Below are 26,199 nucleotides of genomic sequence, written 5' to 3' on the forward strand. Positions count from 1 at the left end.
AGAAATTTTCAATTGGTAATGAAGTTAAATAAAATTCCCATAAATTAGCAACATGATTATTTTCTTAATTTGACTTGTAAGTCACGAAACAATACTTTTGACGTGTTTGCTAAAATCCATTTATGTGAAAACAGGCTCATTATGTTTAATAATTTACTGATAAACACATTAAACAGGGTTCAGCTTAAAAATGTTTTAGGTAAGCATGTTAAATTCCAAAGTCACCCAAAGTATGCTCAAGTGTAAACATCCTTCCAAGATGCTTTGATAAGAAAACTTGCATCAGATTATTAAGAATAGGTTTGTAATTGTATTTAATATATTAACTAACAGCCGACCTGATTACTCGAACCATATACCTGAAAAATTATAACTTTCATTTGGTAATATACTTACATGACAGATAAACATTATAGAAGTTAACATAAATTTGTATGATTAATTTACGTGTTAACAATTTAGCATAATAGTTGCAAGTTTGCAACAATCATATATAAACATTATAAAGTTTTAAATTTTGAGGTGCTTACCAGAAATGCAACGTTAGTCCCACCAACGACATACCCAAAAACGTTGTTGTTTACAAACGCCACTTACATCAACAGTTTCATGAGCCAGAATTTTATTTAATTCAGACATTAGTTGCTGCAGCTGCAAATCAATTAAAAAAAAGGTTAACCAGTTTTAAACTAAAGTAAATGGCTTAAATAAAGTGAAAAAAAAATTAAAAAAAAATATCAAAAATCTGGTCCAAACGGAATTGGCTTAAATAAAGTGAAAAAAAAAATAACAAAAATCTGGTCCAAACAGTTATTAAACAAGATCAAGAATTGCCATAGCCACCATCTTAACTTGAACCATATAATCAACTAAACTCACACACATACGTAGCAAATACACATATATTGAGGGTATATTAAAACAACATTATATCTAATAAATAACTTAAATTTAGGGAACAAATATACAACCAATTGGCGGTTAAGGTAAGACCACCAATTCCAACAAACCCCATGGCTCGAAGCTCCCAAATTCTACAAAATTGTATAATTTAGTGATAAACATCATAACAAGGGTACTTATAGTAGACTGAAATAAGAACGACAACCAACAATCAAAACCTAAGCGGGCAACAATTTCAAAATACACAATACCAATAGAATGATCGAAACCCTACTTGGAATCAAATCAATTCCAAATTAAGAATAAAAAGTTAAACAGAAAAAAATATTAAGTGATGAGTCATAACACCACATGCAATTATTATCATCACCACCATTGCTCGATTTTGGTTTGCAATGATTATGTTCTTCATAGCATCTATATATAAGAATTGAATTGGCGTTAATTAATCGGTTGGGATGCTCTGGCGAATTGAAGGGCCTTGAATTGATCAAACCTTTGCTTATCTCCATTATAACATTCACAGGAGGTTTCTATTTCAATTGAATAGTGGAAGGGTAAGCGACTCAATTTAGTGGATTAAAGAATTAATTTCAATTGAAGGGGAAGATGAGACGGAGAGCATACACTTGATATTTAACGGAGCAATTACGGATCCGCCGGAACTCATAAATATTGTCTGAAGTCATAAATTTATCGGCGTCTCCCTTGTTAGGGTTAAATTACTATTTTGTCCATTTAATATGTTTTATAAGGAATATAGATTATCATTTTGGTCAGATTGTTCGGTTTATCGAATTAGACCTTAACAGCTGGTCAGACCATTTGAGTACTTCGAATTTGAACCGGACAGTTATGATTAATACTAGTAGAATCATTAAGTGTTGGGGAATTTCTGCAAAGGATTATCTTTGCATATCTGAGAGTCGTGTAAATACTATCAGATCAAAATTATTTGTGGTTCTTAAATATTTTGATCGGATGAAACTCATATTTGAGAGCAAGAATGTAACACCCCTAAATTCTCGTAAACCGAATAACACGAGTGTAAAGTTTGTAAATTAATTTTTCGGGGTTCGCTTGAAGGCTCGAGGACCTATGGGCATGTCCAAAAAGTGTTTTATTTAGTTTGGGAGCAAGAAGGATCGAATTACAAAGTGCAAGGGCTAGAATGTAACTTTTTGAATATTATAACCCCCCCACCCTCAACCCTAGCAGCGGCCGCAACCCACATCCCCCCCAACCCTTCGTTTTTGATCAAGTTAAATCAATTCCAAGCTCCTAGAGGTCGTTCAAAGTGTGTACTACACTCCCATAATCTTTAATTGTATAACCTATGACGTTACAATGGTCAATTAATTCGTTTCTTAAACTAGGGACATATTCGGATTGATATCAATTGGCACGCTTCCTGAGGTCAAAAGTTGGAGTTTTGGTGTCAAAAGATTCCCAGGTATATCTGATATATCATACTAAAATTTCTTGACCATTGAAGTTGTTTTGATAGGTCAATTGATAGAAATCGATTTCTAGGGTTCTTGAGTGTTGAAATCGTTACTTGTCGTCATTCGGGTATTATTTGAAGGAATTTCCAACCCGATCAGTTTGTGGGGTCTTATGTTAGTGTAAGAATAGTAGGAACATTATTTTTTTTGGCTATAGGGCTGGTTTGGTTGGTGATTCCTTAATCGGTTTGTAAAAGCGCGTAAAATCGATTAATTGTTAATTAATATGGAAAATGATGAGATTTCAAACCCCATCAACTTGGGTGGTTAAATATTATCAAAATGGGTAGGATGTGATAATGTCAAATGTTATCAAAATGGGGCTGGTTTGGTTGGTGGTTGGTTAATCGGTTCGTTAACGCGCGAATTCGACATAATTAACGTAAGACGGGCGTAGTTTGGGAATCATTGGTGGTGATTATATTAAAAGGGGAGTTCGGGAGGTAATTTAAGGACTTCGCGGTCTGATGTAGATGGATATGAATATTGGGTGAGGCTATGGGTCAATCCAATCCCGTTAGGACGTCTCATAGAGTAAGCGAGTCGTTGCGGTCTAGTTAGTAATTAATGTGTGTTTTAACTTAACAGACTTGTGAATTGTGAGTGATTAGCTAGAGGATCCAGTTGTGATATTCGTGTGATCCATTTCAGGTGAGTTTCATGATGCCCCTTTTTGAATGTTTTAAGGTTTTGGGCTAGCATACACATTTTATGACGATTTTACCCTTTTGAACCGTTTGGGTGATATTGCATAGATTTTATTATATTTGATATATATGCTTGGAAGTTTACATGAATTATGTTTGTTTTATTTGGATGTGTGTGTGTGGCCACCACGAGGATGTTTTTGTTAAGCCATGACCGGGTCGAATGGATGTTTTAAAATTCCTTAATTTCCCTGTTGGGGGGTTAAGGTGGATGTGTCCTGGGATGGTTTGACTGTCTTTGGGCCGAAGGATATTTACAAATCCCGTAACAATTTATCTGTCCTTGGGGTGGATGTTTACTCGGGTCATTGACCTTGTGTTTTGGGCTTGAGAGGATGTAACCCGTGTTACGTGCTTAACGTAGGAAAGTTATTCATTTACTTATTTATTTATTTATTATGGAAATCGTATGTTAAGTATCTTAGCCGTTCTTTGATAGATTTCATTTATCAAAACATGAACTCACTCAGCTCAAGCTGACTTTGTATGTATGTTAGATTGATTTCAGGTTCAGTGTGGATGGGATTACGGCTTGGATGTGCTCAAGACTACCCGAGGTCCCGAGGCAGTTCTAGTCAATGCTCCTTGTAATTTTAATAATTAAGACAATTATAAACTACCTTTTTCGTCTTAAGAACAGTGTTTGGATGTTTTGTAATTTTTCTACTACAAGAATACTCTATGACGAATTTTTGAATTATATGAAACCCGTTTATCTTTTATATTTGAATATGTTTAGAATGATTATCAACAGTAGGACTCCCGGGTTTTGGGGTCTTACAAGGAATCAAATATGGATTTATGTATGTTATGATGAACCAGAGAAGTTAAGTATGGTCAAGATAAATGATATATAAAAAGTAAAAGACGAAAGTAATTTTTCGCCATCTTTTAAATCGAAAAACAAATGATTTTAAAAAAAAGGTAATCCAAATTTGTGATCTGTAGGGAAATAGGATACTCAGATCGTTTGGAACAAAATTCCAATGCTTTAACTTCCAGTATATACAAATGTGTTGTTTTTTTTTTCAATGTAAAATGTTTGTAGTCTGCAAGCTACATGTGCAGGCATATGTTGAAAAAGATGAGGACCAAACCTATGTAGTCTACAAGAAGAAAACTGTTTGTTTTTTAACGTCTATAGACTGCTAAAATAATTGGTGGTGGTGTATGTAACATTGTGAAAGTTTCGGGTTTAAAATACCAAGTTTAAAAGATAAAGGACCAAAATTGCCAAAGTTTAAAACCTCAAGGACCAAAATGAAAATTTCTGAAAACAGGACCGATCGCGATACGCGACGGTCCTGGATCCAAGCCCATCGCGTATCGCGATGGGGTTGTCTGATAGCAAGACACGTGGCCTGCCACGTGTCCACACGTGGCACAACGTCCGCCACATGGCATCACGTCTGCCACGTGGCAAGCCTATAGGACAGATCATCAGTCTACGTCATGATACGTGACGAACTGATCAAGGGACCATCGCATATCGCGATGGGCCTCATGATTTGCCTATAAATAGTGGCCATGAGCATCTCACTCTTCACACCAAATTATCACAGCTCATTTCTCTCTCTAAAACATCCACTCTCTCACTAGAAGCTACCTCGTAAAACATGCCACAACGTACCTCGATTTCCCTGCCCAAAACTCGACGTTCCTCGAAGTACGTGCCACCCACCAACGACGTTATATTGAAGTACAAAGCCATCTCGAGACGACCCGACGACCCGCCTCGATAAGCGTGCCGACGAGCGTTGAAGATTGGTGTTTATCATTTTGCGTGCCAAGGAAAAAGGCTGATCAAGGAAGTTCAAGAAAAAGAAAAGGCGTCGAAGTGTTGCTTGACTGTGTAAGGTTTTTATAAGCTAACCAAGGTAGGCATAATGCCGAATAAAATTATAATAAAATATTAAAAGCTTAAAACCTTAAGTCGAGGATATAATCGATACCTTGATAAATAATAAAAGAAAACATAGCAAAGAATATAAAAGAAAAGAGATATAGATGTAAAGTGATTCTTTGTTAAGTAATGTTATTTAAGTTTATTATTATTATTATTATTAAATAACAAAGAAAAGAAAATTATACGTTTCCTAAAGAAGAATAAACATAGTATTAAAGAAAAGAATAATGAGTTAAATTAAAGAGTTTTAACTTATAAAAGAAAGAAAGAAAAGATACTTTTAAACTAAAGGTTTAAAGTAAAGAAAAGATGTCTTGAACTAAAAGTTCATAAAGAAAATATAATCGAGGTAAAGATTATAAAAAGAGACTAAAGGTCTTAAGCCGGATTAAATATCCGACTAACAAAAAGTTATACTCGTACTATAGGTGCGAGATAACAAAGAAAGGGAAAGACCCTCGGTCAGTGTATTGAAGCTGATCAAATCAGAGAAAGGGTGAATACGCCATAACTTTACAAACTTGTTTAATCAAGTCAAATAAACTAAAATAATTACATGAGATTACGTATCTCTAAAACGTTATAAACAAAAGTAATCGCTAGCCCTCAGGCTGTCGTGTACGTTTGTTTGAATCCTTACATATATGGTAAAAAGTCGGTGGGCACACCGCACCACACATGGTGTCACACCCCGACCAAAGGCGGCGGAACATGCCGAGGTGTAACGATTGCCAATAAGCACATGACACTATTAAAGCAACCATATTTAATAAACTCATTTCATTTCACAACATCGAAAATGTCACATAACAATATTCATAACAAGTCACAACAAAATATAACAAAATGTAGCAAATCAAATATTGTTCATTTTTGTTAATATCCTAAAGGTATTTGTGACGTTTTCTTCAAGCATCCAAAATCAACCAAGATGTAAACCTGTAACATTTCATAAAATAAAGTTTGTCAACACAAGGTTGATGAGCAATTCATAAGTTTGAGCAACAATAGTATATAGTAAGAAAAGCCACAAAACTAGTATACGAAACAATAAATAAGAGCTATAAACTTGGATAAAATAGTTATCGCTAACAAGTTAGCGACACCCAACTATAAGGGGATGCCAAATAGTTTAGGATTTTATAATTATCGTTAATTGCATTACGTTAACGACACCTTGCCATGAGGGGTTTCCAAATGGTCTAGGATTTATAGTTCCACCATCCAAAAGCGATAAACACATAGGTAAATAAGCATAGAACACCAAATCGAGCAATTATTCAAGTAAAGTATACAACAACGTTTGTGGTTTAAGACCCAAGTATAAAACATTTAGTTTAGATAAGATGAAATGTCACCCCAAAACAAAAGATAGAAAAACGGGGTATGAAGTTACTCACGTTCCAGTAATAAACTTGAAAGTTGATAATTTTGAGATTTGCCGGAACGACGGGTTTAACGTATAAAGCCTAAATAAAAGAAAATCTTGGATTTAGAAAGGTTGTATTGAAGATCTTTAAATAAAATAATTGTTGCAAAAAGTAAACAATTAAAGTTCAAGGTTTAAAACGTAACTATTTAAGAATTTAAAATAATAACCTTTAAAAATTTAAGTTTGCTCGAAACCGGGTTAAAGTATCTAACCTTAATATTTACTTAACCAATGTTAAGTAATAAGGTGGGAAAAATGCTAAAATGCAAGTTCCATTGGACTAAAGATACTAAAACAGGTCTTTAACGAGTGTTCGGGTTGTTGGTTCGGATCTTGACGAATGGTCAAACCCAAAGTCAACTTTCCAAAATATTAATTGTTATGAGATAACTCACAAAAACTTTATAAGACTTAACCAAGTATGTAGATCTATTGTTTTAGAACTAACAACGTACGTTAAGCGAGTGTTCGGTTTTGTCGGTCCAAACTTTGTTATGAGATCAAGTTGGATCCAACATTTCCAAGTACTTAAGAAAATAATAAAAATCAGTTTGTAAACTATTTTTAAAGAAATATACAAGTCTTGATAGCTAAAAACACACTTGTGTGTCTTAAGCGAGTAAAAATCGGATTGGTTCGGTTTCCATCTCACAACAAGTTCATAGATGGATTCCACATACCCATATATCATAGATGTTGTATAATAATGTACAAATGAAAATATTTTTGTTCTACAACTAAAAAGTCAACAACAAGTCTTTTTAACAAAAGTTCGGTTTGGTTCGGTTTCCATCTCACAATGAGTTCATAGATGGATTCACATACCCATGACTTGTAAATGTGACTAACAACTAAAATGAGCAGAAGTTAAACATAAATAATATGTGCAAGCAAGTTATGTGAGTGTATATATATCAAGAACACGAAGTCCTCCATGAAGAATTGCCTCACGAGGTCCGAAACTTAACCAACCGGAGTCGGAGAAGTAACTACCAAAGGTAACAAGGGGTGTGTATTATATATATGTTGTACCACCATATTCAAGTGTTAGTAATGTTAGATAAACAAGTTAGAATGAAAGACTATAGTTAGTTTGACTTGAGAAGTCAAACCTTCAAGAATACATAAATAAACAACCTTGAATCTATGGAGGATTTGAGAGAGAATTTGGAGTAAGAGCAAGTGTAAAAATGAAGGAGATGGGTGTGTATATATAGGGTAAGGGTCAAAGCTTATTTACAAGTTTTTTTTTATTTTTTTTATTTTTTTTTATTTTATGTTTTGCATGAAAATAGATTGGTTAAACAAACAAGCAAATCACAAAACAACAAACAAAAACGAAATAGTGTACAGGAGTGTCTAGGCGCCGCGTGAGCTCTTCCTAGCCCTCTGGTCGCGCGGCACGGCGTGCCCAGGGGGGCTGGCCCAGCTCGTCTAGCGGTTCGTTTCGCGTCCGGAAGTTCGTTTTTGATGTATTTTAGTCGTTTTAAGTCCGATTTCGAATCCGTAAAAGAGGTTTTTCAAATTGAAAAAATGGGAATGTTTTGGTAACATAAAAATCCAGTATTTTATATATCATGAGTTTCGGTTTACAAAACGGGTCGGTTTACAACGTAAAACAATGCATAAACGAATACAAACAAGACCCGAAATTGACGAATGTCACACTTGGCCATGACCTTCGCCATGATGGGCCGGACCTAATTTGCGTCCGAGTGAGACTGACCATGTTTATACGTATGGTACCTAAGTAATGTCGAACGCTGTGGTGTTTGATGGGGTGTTTTGTGTGTGACTTGAGTTTATAATTGTGTTTGTTTTAATAGCTTGATTATTCCTAAGCCACGATGGGCCGGACCTAAGTTATGTCTCAAGGGATAATCATGTAAAAGAAATATTTTAACTTGACTATAATTGTGTTTGTTTTATTGATTATACGTGACTAAGTTTAACTTGTTTATGCTTGATGCTTACGTGCACAAGCACAAGTAATGTACATCAGTTGCCTCACATGCACTTCATAGAATTTTTGTTCATGACGTTAATGGGACATATATTAGTAATCTTAGTTTTATACTCTTTTACATATAAAATCATATCAAAACCCGTTTCAATATCTTTCGACCATCCAATTGCTAAGTACCCGTGAGGTAATGAATATACCCACTAGTTTATTAATAAATTCCATTTATGGATTCCCAAGTGAATTGCTTATTATATATATATTTATTCTAATTTTCATATAACGTTTTTAACCAAATAAATCATAGAGAAAAGATGCAATACGAAAATTCTTATCGTACAAAACTGTACGCGATAACAGCAAGCGTCCATCTACACTTACGATTCAGTTGAAAGCGGTTAAGCGAGGAGGGTACGATTGTCTTTTTGATTATTCATTTAAATTTGGTAATTCGCGTATAAACGGTTACGAATCTGATATTTCGCTTAATCAAAATCAATTTCTTATTTTACGAAACAAATTTTTTACCAAAAACTATCAATTGAGTTCACGAATCAGTTTTTTCAAGCTATTTTGTGATTTTAGGGTTTTGAAATGGAAGACGATCGCGAAAGTAAGTTTTTGCTGTTTTTGAATTAAGTCACTGTAGATAATTGATTAGTCTAGTTTGATTTTATGATGTTTCATAATATGAACGTATAATGAGCGTGTTAATATAACTGATTATAAGCTGATTATAACATTTTATAATATGAGTGTGTTATGAGCGTTTTATAATTCTGTATGTTAGTTCTCATGATTAGTCTAGTTTGATTTTGTGAGTGTTTTACGAGCATTTTCATATTAGGACTGCCTCTGTGTTTTGATGTTTCATAATACGAACGTATCATGAGCGTGTTACTATATCTGATTAACGTTTTATAATATGAGTGTCTTATGAGCGTGTTACTATTAAGATTGTTAAACTGGATTGATTACAATTTTGAGTGTGTATTTAGCGTCTATGGATTATAATTTTTTTTTGATGTTTTGTGTAGATGAATCAAGTGTTTTGGTTGAAGGTGAAGGGGTTGATATCATTCCTGAAGTTGCTTCTTCTTACAGACCTGTTAAAGGAATGATGTTTTCGTCAATTGATCAAGCATTTGATTTTTATTGTGAATATGCTAAAAAAGCTGGATTTGGGGGCCCGTAAAGGTGGATCTTATGTGCATGGTGGTATACTGAAGACCAAGTACTTTACATGTTGTAAAGAAGGTTACAAGCCAACTAAAAGGTGTGATTCAAAAGGTGATTGTAATGAATCAAGCAAGCCATATTACAAAAGGAGGAAGAGGCCGACAATTAGATGTGGTTGTAGAGCACAGTGAAATCTGTTGATGGTGGTTTTTTCGAGGTAGATGATTTTGTTGAAGGACATAATCATAGAATGGTTGCAGATTCTGATATGCAGTTTGTTCGTTCTGCGAGGAAGTTAACACATGTCCAAGAGGAAGCTATTTATGAGCTTTCTAATATGAACTTGGGACCAGTTAAAGCGTTTAACCTTATGAGAACACAGTACGGTGGGTTTGAAAAGGTAGGTGCAACTAAAGATGATTGTAAGAATTTTAGACAAGGTTTGAACTGTTATATTGGAGAGTATGATGCTGAGATGATTGTTCAGAGATTGTGTGCGAAGAAAACATTTTCATCCGATTATTCTTTTGAATATGATGTCAATGATGATCGTGAGTTAATTCGTATGTTTTGGGCTGATGAGACTTCAAAGAGTAATTATCTTGCATTTGGGGATATTATATTGTCACACCCCGACTTAGGGCCTTGGCGTGTGACCACAAGTTGGTACCTGTTTTGTAAATATATCAGAGTTTATGGATTTATTTTAGCGGAAGACTTTAGGTTGAATATAATATTAATTTACATTGAAAATTTACCCGGGAATTAAATACCCGAGTATTAGTTTACAAAAGATTGTTTTCATATTACAAGGATTTTATATCAAAAGCGGAGCCATCTTGTACGCGCTTCTATCTTCATTAAGGCTCCAATCCTTATTAATGCTACTTATGCTTAATTACCTGCAATGGGTTGGAAAAATACGTCAGCTATATGCTGGTGAACACGTATGACTCAATTAAACATTTGAATGACAATATAATACAAATATAGTTTTCTCTACAAGCTCAGCAAAAGCATTTCTACTTCTGGTCTATGTACCACTGCCCTACACACACAATTGTTCCCGAGTCATGTTGCCCTTTTCCGGGAGACTAGTTATGACCATTAGCCCGCGGCCACGTAGCCATAGAATGATTAGGCTGAACGGTTATGTTTGGATTCAGACACATGTGTATTCTGTCTGAGTTGACTTTATTTTCTATCTTGTATTATAAAGTTTTAGAGATTACTCGATGTAGACATTGATTGACTCGTTAAGACAAACACTCGTTCGTCTCATTGAGTATAAATATATTTTGACTGATTAAAAAGGTTGACGTATTCACCTGTACCGTCGGTGTTGTAAACCTTGACTGATTGATTGATCGACTGTGAATGATATTAATATATACATAAATAGGTTCGTATGAATGTTTAGAATGATGTTAAGCTATGATTGTAAGCTTAACCTTGAAATCGTTTATCTTTGATTGTGAATGAAAACACTTAGTTTTATGTGACGTTTGATATAGCATGCTTTGGCTTAATAGGTTCTATCACGTTGGTAAGTTTCTCCAGGTAAGTAAACGGGTCCCTCGGTTGATTGGGATTTATGCGAATTACTTTTCCTTAGGCAAGAAACTTACTACTAATGATATCTCCCTTCCAGTTACTTCATGCCCGTCAAAATATCTCTTTTATTTAACATTGCTTCATCATGAAGTAACGTTTTATGAAAACATGATTGTGAATGAATGTTTGTAAAATACGATCAAGGTTAAAGGCCATAGCCTCGATTGATAGTCTAAGCTATAATTCAAATAACTTAAACATAACTCATACCTTAATTCGGATGCTTAGATTGATAACACGATAAGGCAAGACTTGATCTACTCGCTTATGTGATTGCTTGCTTAATTCCAACTTCGTTTCTTGCACATTTTACGAGAAAACAGCACGTCAGCTTACTACGGCAACCGGGCACGCCTTTCGATGTTAACTATGTGAAAGTGGAGGTGAAATGGGATGAGGAGAGCTCAATACCCGTCACCCCCTTTTATAGGCTGATTCAGTACCCTGCGGGTGACACGTGGCCTGTCATATTGTGCCACGTGTCGACACGGTTTCAACACGTGTCCGGTGACTCACCAAGCTCATCGCGCTACGCGATGGGTTTAATTGTTATCCCATCGCGTATCGCGATGAGAACAGATTTTTCAGAATTTGCATTTTAGTCCCTGTACTTCTTAAGTTAGTATTTTTAAGCTTAAATTAAGAGGGTTAGGGACGTGGTGTTACATCCTCCCCACCTTTTGAATAATCTCGTCCTCGAGGTTTATTGGAATAGATTGGGATACTTTTTCTTCATTTCTGACTCGAGTTCCCACGTATACTCGGGTCCTCGTCTTGAATCCCATTTGACTTTCACGAGCTTGAGTCGTTTGTGTTTGAGAAACTTGATCATGCTATCTTCTATGTGAATAGGTTGTTCCACAAACTTAAGCTTCTGATTGATCTTAACATCTTTCAATGGCATAGCAAGGGTTTCGTCGGCTAAACACTTGCGCATATAAGATATGTGTAATACGTCATGAATTCCTTTCATTTCATCAGGTAACTCTAGCCAATAAGCAACTGGTCCAATTCTTTCAAGTATTTTGAATGGTCCAACGAATCTTGGACTCAGTTTTCCTTTCTTCCCGAATCTTACTACACCTTTCCAAGGCGACACTTTCAATAAAACTCTATCGCCTTCTTTAAATTCTAAAGGTTTGCGACGAACGTCCGCATAGCTCTTTTGTCTATCTCTTGCTGCCTTTAATCGTTCTCGGATTTGTATAACTTGATCAGTGGTTCTTTGAACAATTTCAGGTCCTGACAACTGACTATCACCTATTTCTGACCAACATACAGGTGTTCTACACTTACGCCCATACAATGCTTCAAATGGTGCTGCTTGGATACTCGTATGATAGCTGTTGTTGTACGAGAATTCCATTAGCGCAAGATGAGTGTCCCAACTTCCTCCTAAGTCGATAACACAGGCACGAAGCATATCTTCCAAGGTTTGAATTGTTTGTTCACTTTGGCCATCAGTTTGGGTATGATAAGCAGTACTTAGGTTTAATCGAGTCCCCATAGCCTTTTGAAAACTTGACCAAAAATTTGAAGTGAAACGACTATCTCTATCGGATATGATGGATAGCGGCACACCATGTAAGGATACTATGTTTTCGACGTATAAGTGTGCTAACTTATCCATACTATACGTTTCTTGAATTGGAATAAAATGGGTAGACTTGGTAAGTCTATCTACAATAACCCAGATTGCACCATTTTGGCGAGAAGTTTTCGGTAACTTCATGATGAAATCCATAGTTATCATATCCCATTTCCATATCGGGATTTCCGGTTGTTGTATTAATCCTAACGGCTTTTGATGTTCAGCTTTCACTTTTGAACACATCAGGCAGTTAGCTACATACAAAGCAATGTCTTTCTTCATCCCGATCCACCAATAATCATCTTTTAGATTATGATACATCTTGTCGCTTCCCGGATGCATCATGTACTTTAACTTGTGTGCTTCTTCTAAAATCTTATCTCTTAGACTTCCGACCATTGGTACCCAAATCCTAGTACCAAGTCTAAGGATTTCGTCATTTCCTTTAATCAACTGATCGATTGAACCATTCTCTTTTTCAGCTTTAATATTTCCTTCTTCCAGTGCCAATTTCTGAGCTTCTTTGATCTGACTAGCTATATCAACTTTAAGTTCTAATCTGAGAGCTCGAACTCTCTTTGGTTTCTCATGTTCTTTTCTACTTAAGGCGTCAGCCACAAAATTTGCCTTTCCTTCATGATATATGATCTCACGGTCATAGTCATTAAGTGTTTCCATCCAACACATTTGCCTCATATTCAATTCCTTTTGATCGAATATATGCTTCAGACTTTTGTGATCAGTATATACCGTGAATCTTACACCATACAAGTAATGTCGCCATAACTTCAATGCGAATATTATAGCACCCAATTCAAAGTCGTGTGTGGTGTAATTCTTTTCATGAGTTTTCAATTGTCTCGAAGCATAAGCAATCACTTTCTTTCCTTCCAGTTACGGGTAAGTAAACGGGTCCCTCGGTTGATTGGGATTTATGCGAATTACTTTTCCTTAGGCAAGAAACTTACTACTAATGATATCTCCCTTCCAGTTACTACATGCCCGTCAAAATATCTCTTTTATTTAACATTACTTCATCATGAAGTAACGTTTTATGAAAACATGATTGTGAATGAATGTTTGCAAAATACGATCAAGGTTAAAGGCCATAGCCTCGATTGATAGTCTAAGCTATAATTCAAATAACTTAAACATAACTCCTACCTTAATTCAGATGCTTAGATTGATAACACGATAAGGCAGGACTTGATCTACTCGCTTATGTGATTGTTAGCTTAATTCCAACTTCGTTTCTTGCACGTTTTACGAGAAAACAACACGTCGGCTTACTACGACAACCGGGCACGCCTTTCGATGTTAACTATGTGAAAGTGGAGGTGAAATGGGATGAGGAGAGCTCAATACCCGTCACCCCCTTAATAGGCTGATTCAGTACCCTATCGCGATACGCGATGGGTTCCTTGTCACCTATCGCGATGCCGCAAAAAGACGCCGCCTTATCTGCGGGTGACACGTGGCCTGTCATATTGTGCCATGGGTCGACACGGTTTCAATACGTGTCCGGTGACTCACCAAGCTCATCGCGCTACGCGATGGGTTTAATTGTTATCCCATCGCGTATCGCGATGAGAACAGATTTTTTAGAATTTGCATTTTAGTCCCTATACTTTTTAAGTTAGTATTTTTAAGCTTAAATTAAGAGGGTTAGGGACGTGGTGTTACATATATCTTTTGATGCTGCATTTAAGACTAACAAGTAAGTTTGTGCGTATGTATAAGATTGTGTGTATGTATATGTTTTTGTGTGTATTTTTATATGATTTTCTATGTACGGGTACAAGATGGTTATTGTCCCGTTCACGGCAATTGATAACCATTGTCATAGTGTTACTGTCTGTGCTGGTTTACTAGCTTCTAAAACTATTGAATCGTACACATGGTTATTGCAAATGTTACTAAAGTCGTTTGGTTAAGCACCGAAGGTTGTTGTTACTGATCAAGACCCTGCTATGAAGCAAGCTATTGCAGCTGTGTTTCCAAATACAAGGCATAGGTTATGTATGTGGCATATCATGAAGAAAGTTGCTGACAAGGTAACTTTCTTAATCGTGTTTTAGGCTGGTTGAATAATGGGCGTTTGACAAGCGTTTAATGGCAGTCGTCTTTTTGTTTTTGATGTTTTAATATGTGAGCGTTTTATGAGCGTGACATGATTATATATTGTATCAACGAGCGTCTACACAAGCGTTTTAATATGTTTTTTTTGTGTATCAGGTGGGGGATAATTTATGTAACAACGAAGATTTTAAGAGTAGGCTATGTAACATTGTGTGGGCCGATTCAATTAGTCCTTTAGAATTTGAGGAAAAATGGCAGGCTATAATGGTTGAGTTTGAGCTTGACAAGAATAAATGGCTTACTGATATGTATGAAATCAGATTTGACTGGATACCTGCTTTTTACAGAGATGAACTTTTGTCTGGATTGATGCGTACAACATCAAGATCAGAGAGCGAAAACCATGTTTTTGGAAAAGCTACAAATTCTCAATTAACATTGGTTGAGTTTTTCAATCATTTTGATTTTTGTATGGAGATACAGAGATACAATGGCAGACGGTGTGATCATGATAGTAGGTACACGTATCCGCAGTTAGAAACCAGAAGTTATCTAGAAAGAGAAGCGGTTAGAATATATACAAGAGCTATATTTAATGATCTTCAAGATTAAATGAATGAAATTGTTGGTGGTGTTTTACAATTCAGTTCATTTGAAGAAGAAGGAGGGTTTTTGAGGTGTAAAATAATGGATTTTAATGCGTATGTTCCAGGTTTTTTGGAGGTAATTATGAGCATTTATTAAGCGTTTTAGTTTAAAGTTGTTTAAGATTAAGTTAAATAACAAGCGTTTAATAAGAGTTTTATTTTTTTAGGTTGTGTTTAAAAAGGACGATGAGTTTGGTGAAGAGTCTATTGCAACATGCTCCTGCAAAAGATTCGAACAATATGGTTTGTTGTGTCGTCATATTTTCTACGTCATGAATATGTATCAAGTCAAGAAATTCCCTAAAAGATATATAAATGATCGATGGAGGAAAGAGGCTGCGGTGAATATTAGAACAGTTCCAATGTCAGAGTTTGGGAATGATCAGAACATGAAGATAAAAGAAATTTCAAGAGAAATAAAGTATGCCGGTGGATACCTTATCAATAGTTATGTTGCAGATATTGATGAATTGATAAAAGTTAGAGATGAGATGAATTTGATGATTGAAAAAGCAGACTTAACTCGGTATGAAAAAGTACGTCCATCTAAAAGGGATAGATTTGCTGCTGTTTTAGGTTTTGAACAGCCATCAGAAGTTACTGTTCGTGTACCTACTGGAATAAGAAACAAGGGTCGTGGCTCGCACAAAATAATTAAATCGAAGAAAGAGATAGCCATTAGTCGCTCTGGGAAGGGTTATAGGGAGTGTCAAATTTGTCACAAAACTGGCCACAACAGCCGAACTTGTAAAGCAATGCAGCAGCAACCGCAACAATGAACTCGTAGGAAGTTTAGTTTTTTTGTGTTTTTAGATTGTGTGTTTTGTATGTACCTTTTGTTACACAAGCGTTTCACTAGCGTATGACAAAGAGTATGACAAATGTGATTGATTGTTTTAGATAGAAAAAGAGTTTTTTTTTTGGGTTTTATGATGTGTGTTTCACAAACGTATAACAAGCGTATGACAAGCGTATAACAAGAGTATCACAAAATTATAACAAAAGATAAAAAGTTTATTTTTTTTTTAATGGTTACACCCCATCAGACCCCATCATCAGACCCCATCAACCCAAACCCCATCAACCCCCACCGCTCCCTGTTTCTTGATCTTCTCACGCCCATCTTTCTTGAACTCCATGTTGGCTGACAAATTTGAAACCGTGTCAACCAAAGTACCATACACAGAGTTGTAGCATGTAGTCTGCTGCTTGAGGAACTCAGCAGTCTGTGCCTTGAACTCACTGTCTGGTAGCTGCATGAGTTCATTGTATGCATCAAGAGTTTTTGATTTCTCTTGAAGCACGTAGGCCTGTGAGTGTTGAAGCGCGTTGAGAAACTTCTCGTCTTTTTGTTTCTCAAGATCAAGTTTTGCATTCGCCATGCTTTTCACGGCTTTATCACTTGAAAACATTTTTGTGTGTGTTTTTTTTTGAGTTTTTTTGTGTGATATTATTAACAACAATGCATGTGAAATATATAGACATAATTTGGATGTCTACTAATTGTGGGTAGTTGAGATATAGTTTATTTGTTCTATGTCATTTAATTTGATGTAGGCTATGATCATCACACAAACTGCATTTATTATATTTTAAGTGTGATACAAGCGTGATATATATATATATATATATATATATTAATGTTGTTTGATTGTTGACATAGTATAATTTAATTTAAGTGATTAGATGTTGGCTATCATTACAAAAATCTTTTTTTTTGGACTTAAATTTTGGCAGATGAGTTGTAATAAATGTAATTTTAAGTTTTTGACAAAACTAGATTATAAATTAGTTTTTTTTAACGAGATTCGATGGCTTAGCGTGTGAAAGCGCACAAGAGCGTATAATGAGCGTCTCATACAAGAGTGTAATGAACTTACACTGTTGGTATGTTGCGTCCGTGAGCATGCACTTATGAGCGTTGTTCAAGCGTTTTGTCTTTTTATTATTATTATTTTTCACTATTTTTGGCCCGTGACCCTGCAGTTGTTTGTTTTGTCCTTTTTTGTACTATTTGGTCCGTGATATTTTTCCTATATATATGTTATATTTTGTCACAGTTATATCCACCCATCCCAAAATCAGTAATAAAGGATGCCTCATCATCTTCATCATCTTTCAAGGAAGCGTTGAAGATGAAAATTGTTGAGTAGGTAGCCGCCGACAAAGCTTGCCGTGACAAGCTAACACATGAGTTTGTGATGCTTAATAATAACATGGATTACAGGGATGTTATTACAAACGTTATTGTCAAAATGCCTGCCAGTGCTATCTGAGATCTTGCGGTTTTGTTTATGGTTGACATAGGGAAGAATGAGTTAGAACAGTTCAAAGATTTATCAAATGCAATTCTTGAGCTAAACTGTTCAATTAAATTGAAGTTGGATTTTCTCAAGTTACTATTAGAGTAGGAGGCAAGTGGGTGATGTTTGAGAGTTTCATGAGCGTTTTGTAATGTTTTTTTTAATCATGTACTCCGTAGTATTTTGTGCGGTAATAATAAAATTCCAATGTTGTTGTTAGTTGTTTGTTTATAACATAAGGCCATTGATTAAAATAGACAAAAAATTCAAATTAGTGTTTTCCTTCTTTTGAGTTCTTCAACCATCTCATCCGCGGACATTTCTTTGTCGTTATTTTCCATAAATTCTTGCGCCTTCTCGATTAGTTGATCTCTATTCTTGTTTATATCCGACAGAAGGATTTTTGCCAAATATTTTGTCCTCAACTTTAGCTGATTCACTTGTCTTGGACATTCCTTGTAAAATCCGCACGTCCACGGTTTCTTCCCATCATACTTCTTCATGTGTCTCATAGCAAAAATCCCACAATCTACCCCGTTTTTGGTTGTTCTCCATGACATCCTTAATCTTGTGATTGGAGCCTTACTGATTTGTTCAGCAATGGGGTAATTGATTTTCTTAAGATACATGTAGAAGAGGGTTCTCTAAAAATACATTAAAAGCAGTTAAGTAATTCACAAATATTATAATAGATTTTTTGTTGAGAGTTTGTTGAGCGTTTACCAGGATTTGAGGATGCTTTTTGTACCTTTCTACAAAAAGTCTTTTGATTTCTTTTTGTTTGTCTTCTGGGTTTTTAAACTTTTTATTAGCGGGTACTTCTTGATGTCCATTGTTGTCAAGCAACTCTATCACTCCGGTTTGAAGGTTGAAAACAACCACATAGAAGTGATCTCTATCTAGTATTGGGACGAAGAAAACAGCAACTTTCTTCATTGTTTTGACATCAGACCTCATCAGCTCTTTCTCAATGTTGTCCGTAAACACATCGAGTCTTTGTTCGTTTGTGTGACCAAATTCCTCATTATAATGGCCGCTTGTCTGCATAAGAATTCAAATAAGTTTAACAAGCATTTAACAAGCGTTTTTAAGATAACATGTATAGTTAAAGCATACCAGCAGTGTGCTTGTACCAAAGAACCTGAATGGTGATTCTGCAGATTTTTTCTTTTCTTCAAAGTTCATGAGTTCATAGAATGCATTCATTGCGTTTGTTCTTATATATAAACCAGGACAAAAACTCTCAAAAATCACCTTAAATGAATCGGTGTAAGTACTCTTGAAAACCTCTTCCCATATGTCGTTAAGGCAAAAAAATATATACCCTGCAATTGTTTTCTCATCATCTGTGACTGTTGTGTTTAGTTCAACCTCTCTTAAAACATATGGTGATCTCAATGTAGGAGGTAACTTTCTTTTTCTTTCTTCTCTCACCAACTCTTTGTCTTTATTTTCTTGTATTAATGATACAGGAGATGTAATTTTGGGTATCATTTTTGAAGTTGATGTCGGTGTTATGAAATTTTCACTTGGTGACATCTCAGCTTCAGCTTTTGAAATTTTCACTTGGTTTTTCTCTTCAATTCTAGTAACTGAAAAACAAGTTAAAGTCACTGAAGCAGGTTACTAATTTTTTTTTATAAAGCAAATGCATTTTTTTTATGTCTTACCTATGATATCTTCGAGAGTTGCATCAGTGTTTATTAGATCAACACCATCTTTGTTTTCTCCTCCTCGTATCATCTCTGATGCAAGGGAACTAGACTCTTGGGCATTTGTATGAACATGCACCACATGAGCTTCATGCAAGATAACTGTGAAGCAATAAGTATGAGCGTGTAGAAAGCGTTTATGTATGAAAATGGTAAAAAAAATATAGATAAGCGTTTAAGAATTGTTTAATACCTTCAGCTTCGTTTGGAACTTCTGCTTCCTTTGGATGCACTACATGAGCTTCAAGTGAGATAAGTGTTTAAGAAGCGTTTAAGAAAAAAATATAGATAAGAAGCATTTAAGAAGCGTTTAATACCTTCAGCTTCTTTTGCAACAGTGTGTTCCATCTTTCATCTTTCGATCCAACTTGTGAATCTTAAGATAGCGTTTAAAAAGCGTTTAAGTTTAAACATACTAACAGAGCGTTTGAAAAGCGTTTAAGTTTATTATTTAAGAATAAAAATACCTTCTTTTGCCCATGCAAGTACTGTAGAGACAACTGAATCAAGTTTATTATTCCCTTCTAGCTCTGTTACATTAATTTCTTCATCTTTGTTTAGTTGAGATTCATTACCAATGACACCTGTTATTTAATCTTTTATAAATAATATTTCTTTAAAGTTGTATAAAAGAAGTTTTTAATTTATTACCTTTTTTGTGCCCCTCAACCTCGATATTTACCACTACATCACCAACTCCTGCACCACTAACTTCTGCACCACTAACTCTTGCATCATCAACAGTTTCCCCAGATTTTTTCTTTTCTTCTGATAGATTATAAACTTCAGGAATCGTACCACTTCCTTCTTCACCAAGCACAGTATTTGAACCAACTACTGCATCTAAATGAACTGTCTCAATTGCGGCAACTGTAAAAGAAGTGGAAACTTTCAAGACATATATATTTTTTTTTATAAAGAGTTAGATTGCTTTTCTCACCTAAATTAAGGAGTGTGTTGTTTTTCATGGGTTCACTTTCTTGTGTTTTGGTAACCACATTAGGATTGAACATGTCTTCCCAATCACAACACCTAGTAAAGATATGTGGATTTGATAGATGTTTTCCTTCCCTTCATGGACTAATTTATTGATTTCTTTGCAAAGTATTTCAAATTTCTTCATCTTCTTATCCATTTTCTTATACCAAGACTGTAAAATGAAAATATAGTTTTTAATTAAATTAAGATATTATGATTTTATGTATGTCTTACCTTTTCTTCCTTTGTTTCTTTTGGTGGTAGGTAAGCAGATATTCCAGACAGCTGAAGTGGGGTCATATAAAAGTCGACCAGCTCTTGTGTGTGTGTTCCCAATGGCATTTGCAAACTCAAATGTGAATACGTATCATCATCATCAAATTCGCCGTCGGCATTGTGATCGGCATTATCTGATTCTGTTTCACTACCCCCATCTGCCCCTGACATATGTTAATGTATCATTAAAAGAAATACACATTAGATGAAAATAACAAGTTTTTTGTTACCGTGTTTTTGGTTGTCACCATCTGTATCAGGCTGATGTATCGCGTTGTCACCAGCAGGTGCCCCACCAACTGTTTGTGCAGGTTTATCAGCAGAAGGAATATCAACTGTATTATCATCTTTAGCTGCAATTTCACCAGCAGATGCAATCTCAGGAGTTATCTTGTCACCGATGGCTGCAATCTCACCAGAAGCTGCAAATCATCTTTACCAGCAGCTGCAGAATCAGCAGTATCATCTTTAGCTGCAATCTCACCAGCAGCTGCAATCTCAGGAATTATCTTGTAACCGGTGGCTGCATTCTCACCAGAAGCTTCAACATCATTTTTACAAGCAGCTGCAGCATCAGTAGTATCATATTTAGCTTCCTCGTTTTCAACATTCTCATACGCATGAGCGTATTCCTTGTTTTCAGAATCATCATTTACAGGAGGTCCATTATTATACAAGTATTTCTCCATCCTTCCAAGAGTTGTTGTTGTTATGTAGTTGACTGCAGGAGTTGTGACCGGAGCCCCAAATGTACCATATTTCTTCCGGTACTCATGTTTGTAAAGCATCGTAAGAAAGGTGATTGGACCGTTGTATTGTTCATTTTCATCTTTCCATTATTCTTTTGTCATCTTTAGGTTTTCAATTACATAGCCGCACCAGTCCATATTTGGAATATCTGTGAGATTATCGATTGCGGAGATGAATCGTTGGTTGATTGTTGTTGATTTTGTAATAAAACCTATACATGTGTTGAACAACACAAGGAAATTAATTTTAAACATGTCACCAACTCCTTGATCATTCGTCAATTTCTCTCTCACATGCTTTATAGTTATTCTTGGAGTCGGGAATTGGTTCTTGAACATATCAGTAGTTGCATCATCCCCCAACCTTGGTCTACTCCTGTCTAAAACGGGTATTTTACCCATTGGTATACCCAACACCTCATGAACTTTTGTTGCTGTTATCTTAATAACACCGCTGCCGATGTTCAATTCATTAAACCGGTGATCGTAGTTTATCAGCAACCAATGCCCTAACATTGATGGAGTTTGGGTAATTTGCAGGTTTAATATTGAACCAAACCCCATTTCTTTCAAACAATCTTTTTGGGCAGAGCTCATTGCACTCACTACATCGACAATGTTAAATGGTGTACATCTGAGCCGCAACTTTCTGTCTAGAAATTCAACAAAAGGTTTCCTTTGTACCCTCTCAGCTGGTTTCTTTTCTTTAACAACCTTCCTCCTTGGTTTTTGGAAGTCTGAGTCTGAACTACTCTCTTCCACCTCTTTCCTCTTCTTTGATAAAAATTCGTTGATTGGAACTTCAAAGTCTGAATCAGAGTTTGCTTCAACAAGTTTTGTCTTAAGCTTTTTGACTCCGGCACAACTTGTTTTGTTTTAACCTTTCGCTTAACTGATCACACATAAAACTCAGATGTTAAATAACTTTAAAATGCTCATCAAACGCCTAATACTATATGCAAAACCAGTTGTTAAAGAACAATTAAGGAACCTGATAAAGAACCTGTTAACAAACAAGCTTACCAAACGCTCATCAAACGCACAAGAGCAGTTAAAGAACCTGTTATTCAGTCATATCAAAGAAGACTACCAAACGCATGCCAAACGCTTGCCAAACGCACAAGAACTCATAAAAGAACCTGTTATTCAGTCATCACAAACAAGACTGCCAAACGCTTGCCAAACGCACAAGACCAGTTAAGGAACCTGTTATTCAGTTATCACAAACAAGACTCCGAAACGCATGACAAACGCTTGCCAAACGCACAAGACCATTTAAGGAACCTGTTATTCAGTTATCACAAACAAGACTCCCAAACGCATGCCAAACGCTTGCCAACAGAGGTTAATTGACAACGTAATAAACAATAATTAATACAATTTAAGATAAAGTTAAACCCTAAAACGATTACAGTTTACTGATTTACTGATTTCTAAAACCTAAAACGATTACAGGAATAATAAACAAACACCTGATTTACTAATAATCTGAGGTTTGTCTTGTTTAAACTTTGATCTTCGTTCCTTTGTTTTATCCATCTTCATTTTTCGATTGAATGTAGCGTGCTTCAGTTGTTTCGTCGCCGGAATAGTTGATTGAATTAGTACGCTTTCGTCACCAAGATTAAGTTTATGGTAACCGCTCGCTTAATTGAGAGTGATTTTAGGGATAATAATTGACGATGTTACCCTTTTTGAAGAAAGAGGCGCGTGTTTTAAAAAAATTGATCGGGCGCTTGATTGTGTCACGTACTGTTTGTACAATAAGCAATTAACATACGTTCACCGCCCTCATAAATCATAAATATGGAAACTCAAAAGCTAATGGATTAGTAGATTACGTACTCAAAAAATTGTCTTCGAGTGTGGTTTTGGCCTTTGGGTAAAGATGGACGTATTTTTATGGTATTTGATTAAATGCCACCTGATGCTATGCTATACATGTATGATGTATCGTTACCTGTGTCTTGGATATTACTTTGGGTTTGTCAAATTTTTACCAAAGTAAATGAAGATTTTACCAAACCAAAGAGCTCAAATATCTTGAAAATTGTTAAATAATTTGATTTAAGGCAACCTCAATAAGTTAAGTTAATAAACTAGAAAAAAGCTCGACTATAAAAATAGTATTCATTTGCTTGATTTTTAATGGAGGCTTCTCATGTATTTGACCTGAATTCATGGGTATAGGTCTTACCAAACCCAGATATTCCTTAAACGGGTTAGAACATCTCATTAAATAAAAAATTATTCTCACCAAATTATAGATGTAAAAATCCTATAAAATATGATATACTAAAAATTAATATCTTATTTATTTTAAAAAAGATATATATATTATTTAAATTAAAAACCAATTTTATAGTAAAAAAATAAACGGGTCTTGGGTCTCATCAAAACCATATAGCTTTTAAACTGAGTTATAACATCTCATTTATTTGTGAAATAATTTATCATCAAACCATAAGTATATTATTAATATTCATACAATAAAAAAATATAAATTAAAAAAAATAAATATTAGAACAAACAATATAAAACAACGTCTGATCAAACCATAAGTATTATTATAACTAAAAAAACCAACTTTATAGTAAAAAGTTAAACGGGTTTTGGGTCTCATCAAAACCATATAGCTTTTAAACCGGGTTATAACATCTCATTTATTTGTGAAACAATTTATCATCAAACCATAAGTATATTATTAACTTTCATACAATAAAAAAAATATAAATTTAAAAAATAAATAAATATTAGAATAAACAATATAAAACACCCCCGTAATACGGGGGACAAAAACTAGTCCTTGTATATAAATTGAGAAAAGATTCCCCGACGCCATTAGCTGATTAAATTTTGGCTGGTTCCATTTATATTTTATCTTACTAAATATTTGTTTCATTTGATGTCCTTTGGTTTGGTTTTAGACTTTATTTTAGTTCTTTAAATATTCAAATTATCATAACAAATATTTAATAATAATCAATTTGCTACCTCACCATATGTCTATATATATACACACATATATTCTATGAGAGATAGCTGGACTAATCCTCTCTATATAACTCTTATATCATCTTCACCTTAAGCCAACTCTCTTTGTGTTATCGAAAGACAATGACAAGCCTTACAAGAAAGTTAGTTTTTTATGCTGTGACCTTTTTATATGTGTTTGCTCAATTTATTGAATACACTCTTATGCAGAGGCTTTTTTTTTTTTGTATCTATGAGAAAGTGGTTGTATGCATCTAAAAAAACATATAGAAATAACGATCTCTAGAGCATTTTATAACATCGAAACAAAAATCAAACTATATGAATAGGATTTTATCTATATTGTCTTTTATTCCTTTAGAACATATGTTGGAAAAATAAGTTATTTGGGTAAAAACCATATGTAGGCTAGAAGGAAAGGTAGCATTGATAACCGGTGGAGCGAGTGGAATTGGGGAGTGCACTGCAAAACTCTTTGCTGAACATGGAGCAAAAGTTGTAATTGCAGATGTGCAAGATCAACTTGGTCAAACAGTTTGTGAGTCCATAGGATCATCAAACTCGATATATGTCCATTGCGATGTAACAAACGAAGATCATGTGAAAAACGCAGTAGACGTTGCAGTTGAAACTTATGGGAAGCTCGATATCATGTTTTGTAATGCAGGGATAGTAGATCCTAACAAGCAACGCATCGTTGATAATGAAAAAACCGACTTTGAACGTGTGCTTAGCGTCAATGTCACAGGTGTCTTTCTAAGCATGAAACATGCTGCAAGAGTCATGGTTCCAGCACGAGCTGGCTCAATAATATCGACGGCTAGCATTTCTTCAAATGTTGCTGGTGCGGCCTCACATGCTTATTGTTGTGCAAAGCATGCCGTGGCTGGTCTAACCAAGAATCTAGCGGTCGAACTTGGACAATTTGGTATTCGTGTCAATTGTTTGTCACCTTATGCTATCGTCACCCCTTTAGCCACGAGTTTTGTCGGGCTTGAAGCAGAGGCGCTAGAAAATGCGATGAATCATCTAGCCAATCTTAAGGGAGTGACGCTTATGACAGATGATGTTGCTAAGGCCGCCCTTTTTCTTGTGAGTGACGAAGCAAAGTATATTAGTGGACAAAATCTATTTATTGATGGTGGGTTCAGCATTGTTAATCCATCATTCAACATGTTTCAATACCCCGAGAATCCTTAAAACAACATTTATGTCTTTAATTTGAGTATTTATAATAAGACAAATCACATGGTGTATGTTCTTATAAAAGTTCTAACCAACAATTGTGTTGGCTTAAGCTCTATTACTGGGTACTTGTATTAGCGCTTCCGATTTCCGGTTGTGTTCTTTTAATGATAAACAAATAATATGATACATACGATAAATAGAAGTTTTATAGTAAGTTACAAAATAAAGACAAGTATAATATTGTCACACCCCGGTCGTAATGGCGGAAAACCGAGGCGTGGCGACTAGGTCGTGATTGATTGAGCACAATAGTATAAAAGTCTAAATGCATAAACATAACCAAACTGTCAAATATTACATCATCCAGGTAACATGAAACAAATTGTTTTAATACAAAATATCAAGTTTCCAAACAACTCCTAGCCTAGCCTTCATCTCTCTAAGGCCTCTATCAGCTATTAGCTACTTCCTGC

The 26,199-nt window shown here is 35.2% G+C and overlaps 2 protein-coding genes across 2 annotated transcripts; both read left to right on the forward strand.

Moving 5' to 3' along the window:
- Positions 1–9,845: 9,845 nt before the first annotated feature.
- LOC143599382 (protein FAR1-RELATED SEQUENCE 5-like) lies at positions 9,846–16,305 on the forward strand. The gene is made up of 5 exons (XM_077077353.1): positions 9,846–10,188; positions 14,736–14,854; positions 15,036–15,412; positions 15,527–15,602; positions 15,694–16,305. The coding sequence occupies exons 1-5, from the start codon at positions 9,846–9,848 to the stop codon at positions 16,303–16,305; spliced, it is 1,527 nt and encodes a 508-aa protein (XP_076933468.1).
- An 8,292-nt stretch (positions 16,306–24,597) lies between these two features.
- Positions 24,598–25,763, forward strand: LOC143599380 (secoisolariciresinol dehydrogenase-like). Its single transcript, XM_077077350.1, has 2 exons — positions 24,598–24,681; positions 24,946–25,763. Exons 1-2 carry the CDS (start codon positions 24,662–24,664, stop codon positions 25,736–25,738), a joined length of 813 nt encoding a protein of 270 aa, XP_076933465.1. The 5' UTR covers positions 24,598–24,661; the 3' UTR covers positions 25,739–25,763.
- The last annotated feature ends 436 nt before the right edge of the window (positions 25,764–26,199 follow it).

Source organism: Bidens hawaiensis, unplaced genomic scaffold (assembly GCF_021521415.1).
Source record: "Bidens hawaiensis isolate Kalapana, Puna unplaced genomic scaffold, B.hawaiensis_p1.1 tig00052123_1, whole genome shotgun sequence".
Taxonomy (NCBI): Eukaryota; Viridiplantae; Streptophyta; class Magnoliopsida; order Asterales; family Asteraceae; genus Bidens; species Bidens hawaiensis.

What these genes read in the sequence shown, in the direction of transcription:
- LOC143599382 (XM_077077353.1), top strand. Translation starts at nt 9,846, where the DNA reads ATGGTTGCAGATTCTGATATGCAGTTTGTTCGTTCTGCGAGGAAGTTA. An exon ending in TGAAGAAAGTTGCTGACAAG is followed by an intron (nt 14,855 to 15,035) that starts GTAACTTTCTTA and finishes TTTGTGTATCAG; the next exon opens with GTGGGGGATAATTTATGTAA. An exon ending in AGTAGGTACACGTATCCGCA is followed by an intron (nt 15,413 to 15,526) that starts GTTAGAAACCAG and finishes TTTACAATTCAG; the next exon opens with TTCATTTGAAGAAGAAGGAG.
- LOC143599380 (XM_077077350.1), top strand. Translation starts at nt 24,662, where the DNA reads ATGACAAGCCTTACAAGAAA. An exon ending in ATGACAAGCCTTACAAGAAA is followed by an intron (nt 24,682 to 24,945) that starts GTTAGTTTTTTA and finishes AACCATATGTAG; the next exon opens with GCTAGAAGGAAAGGTAGCAT.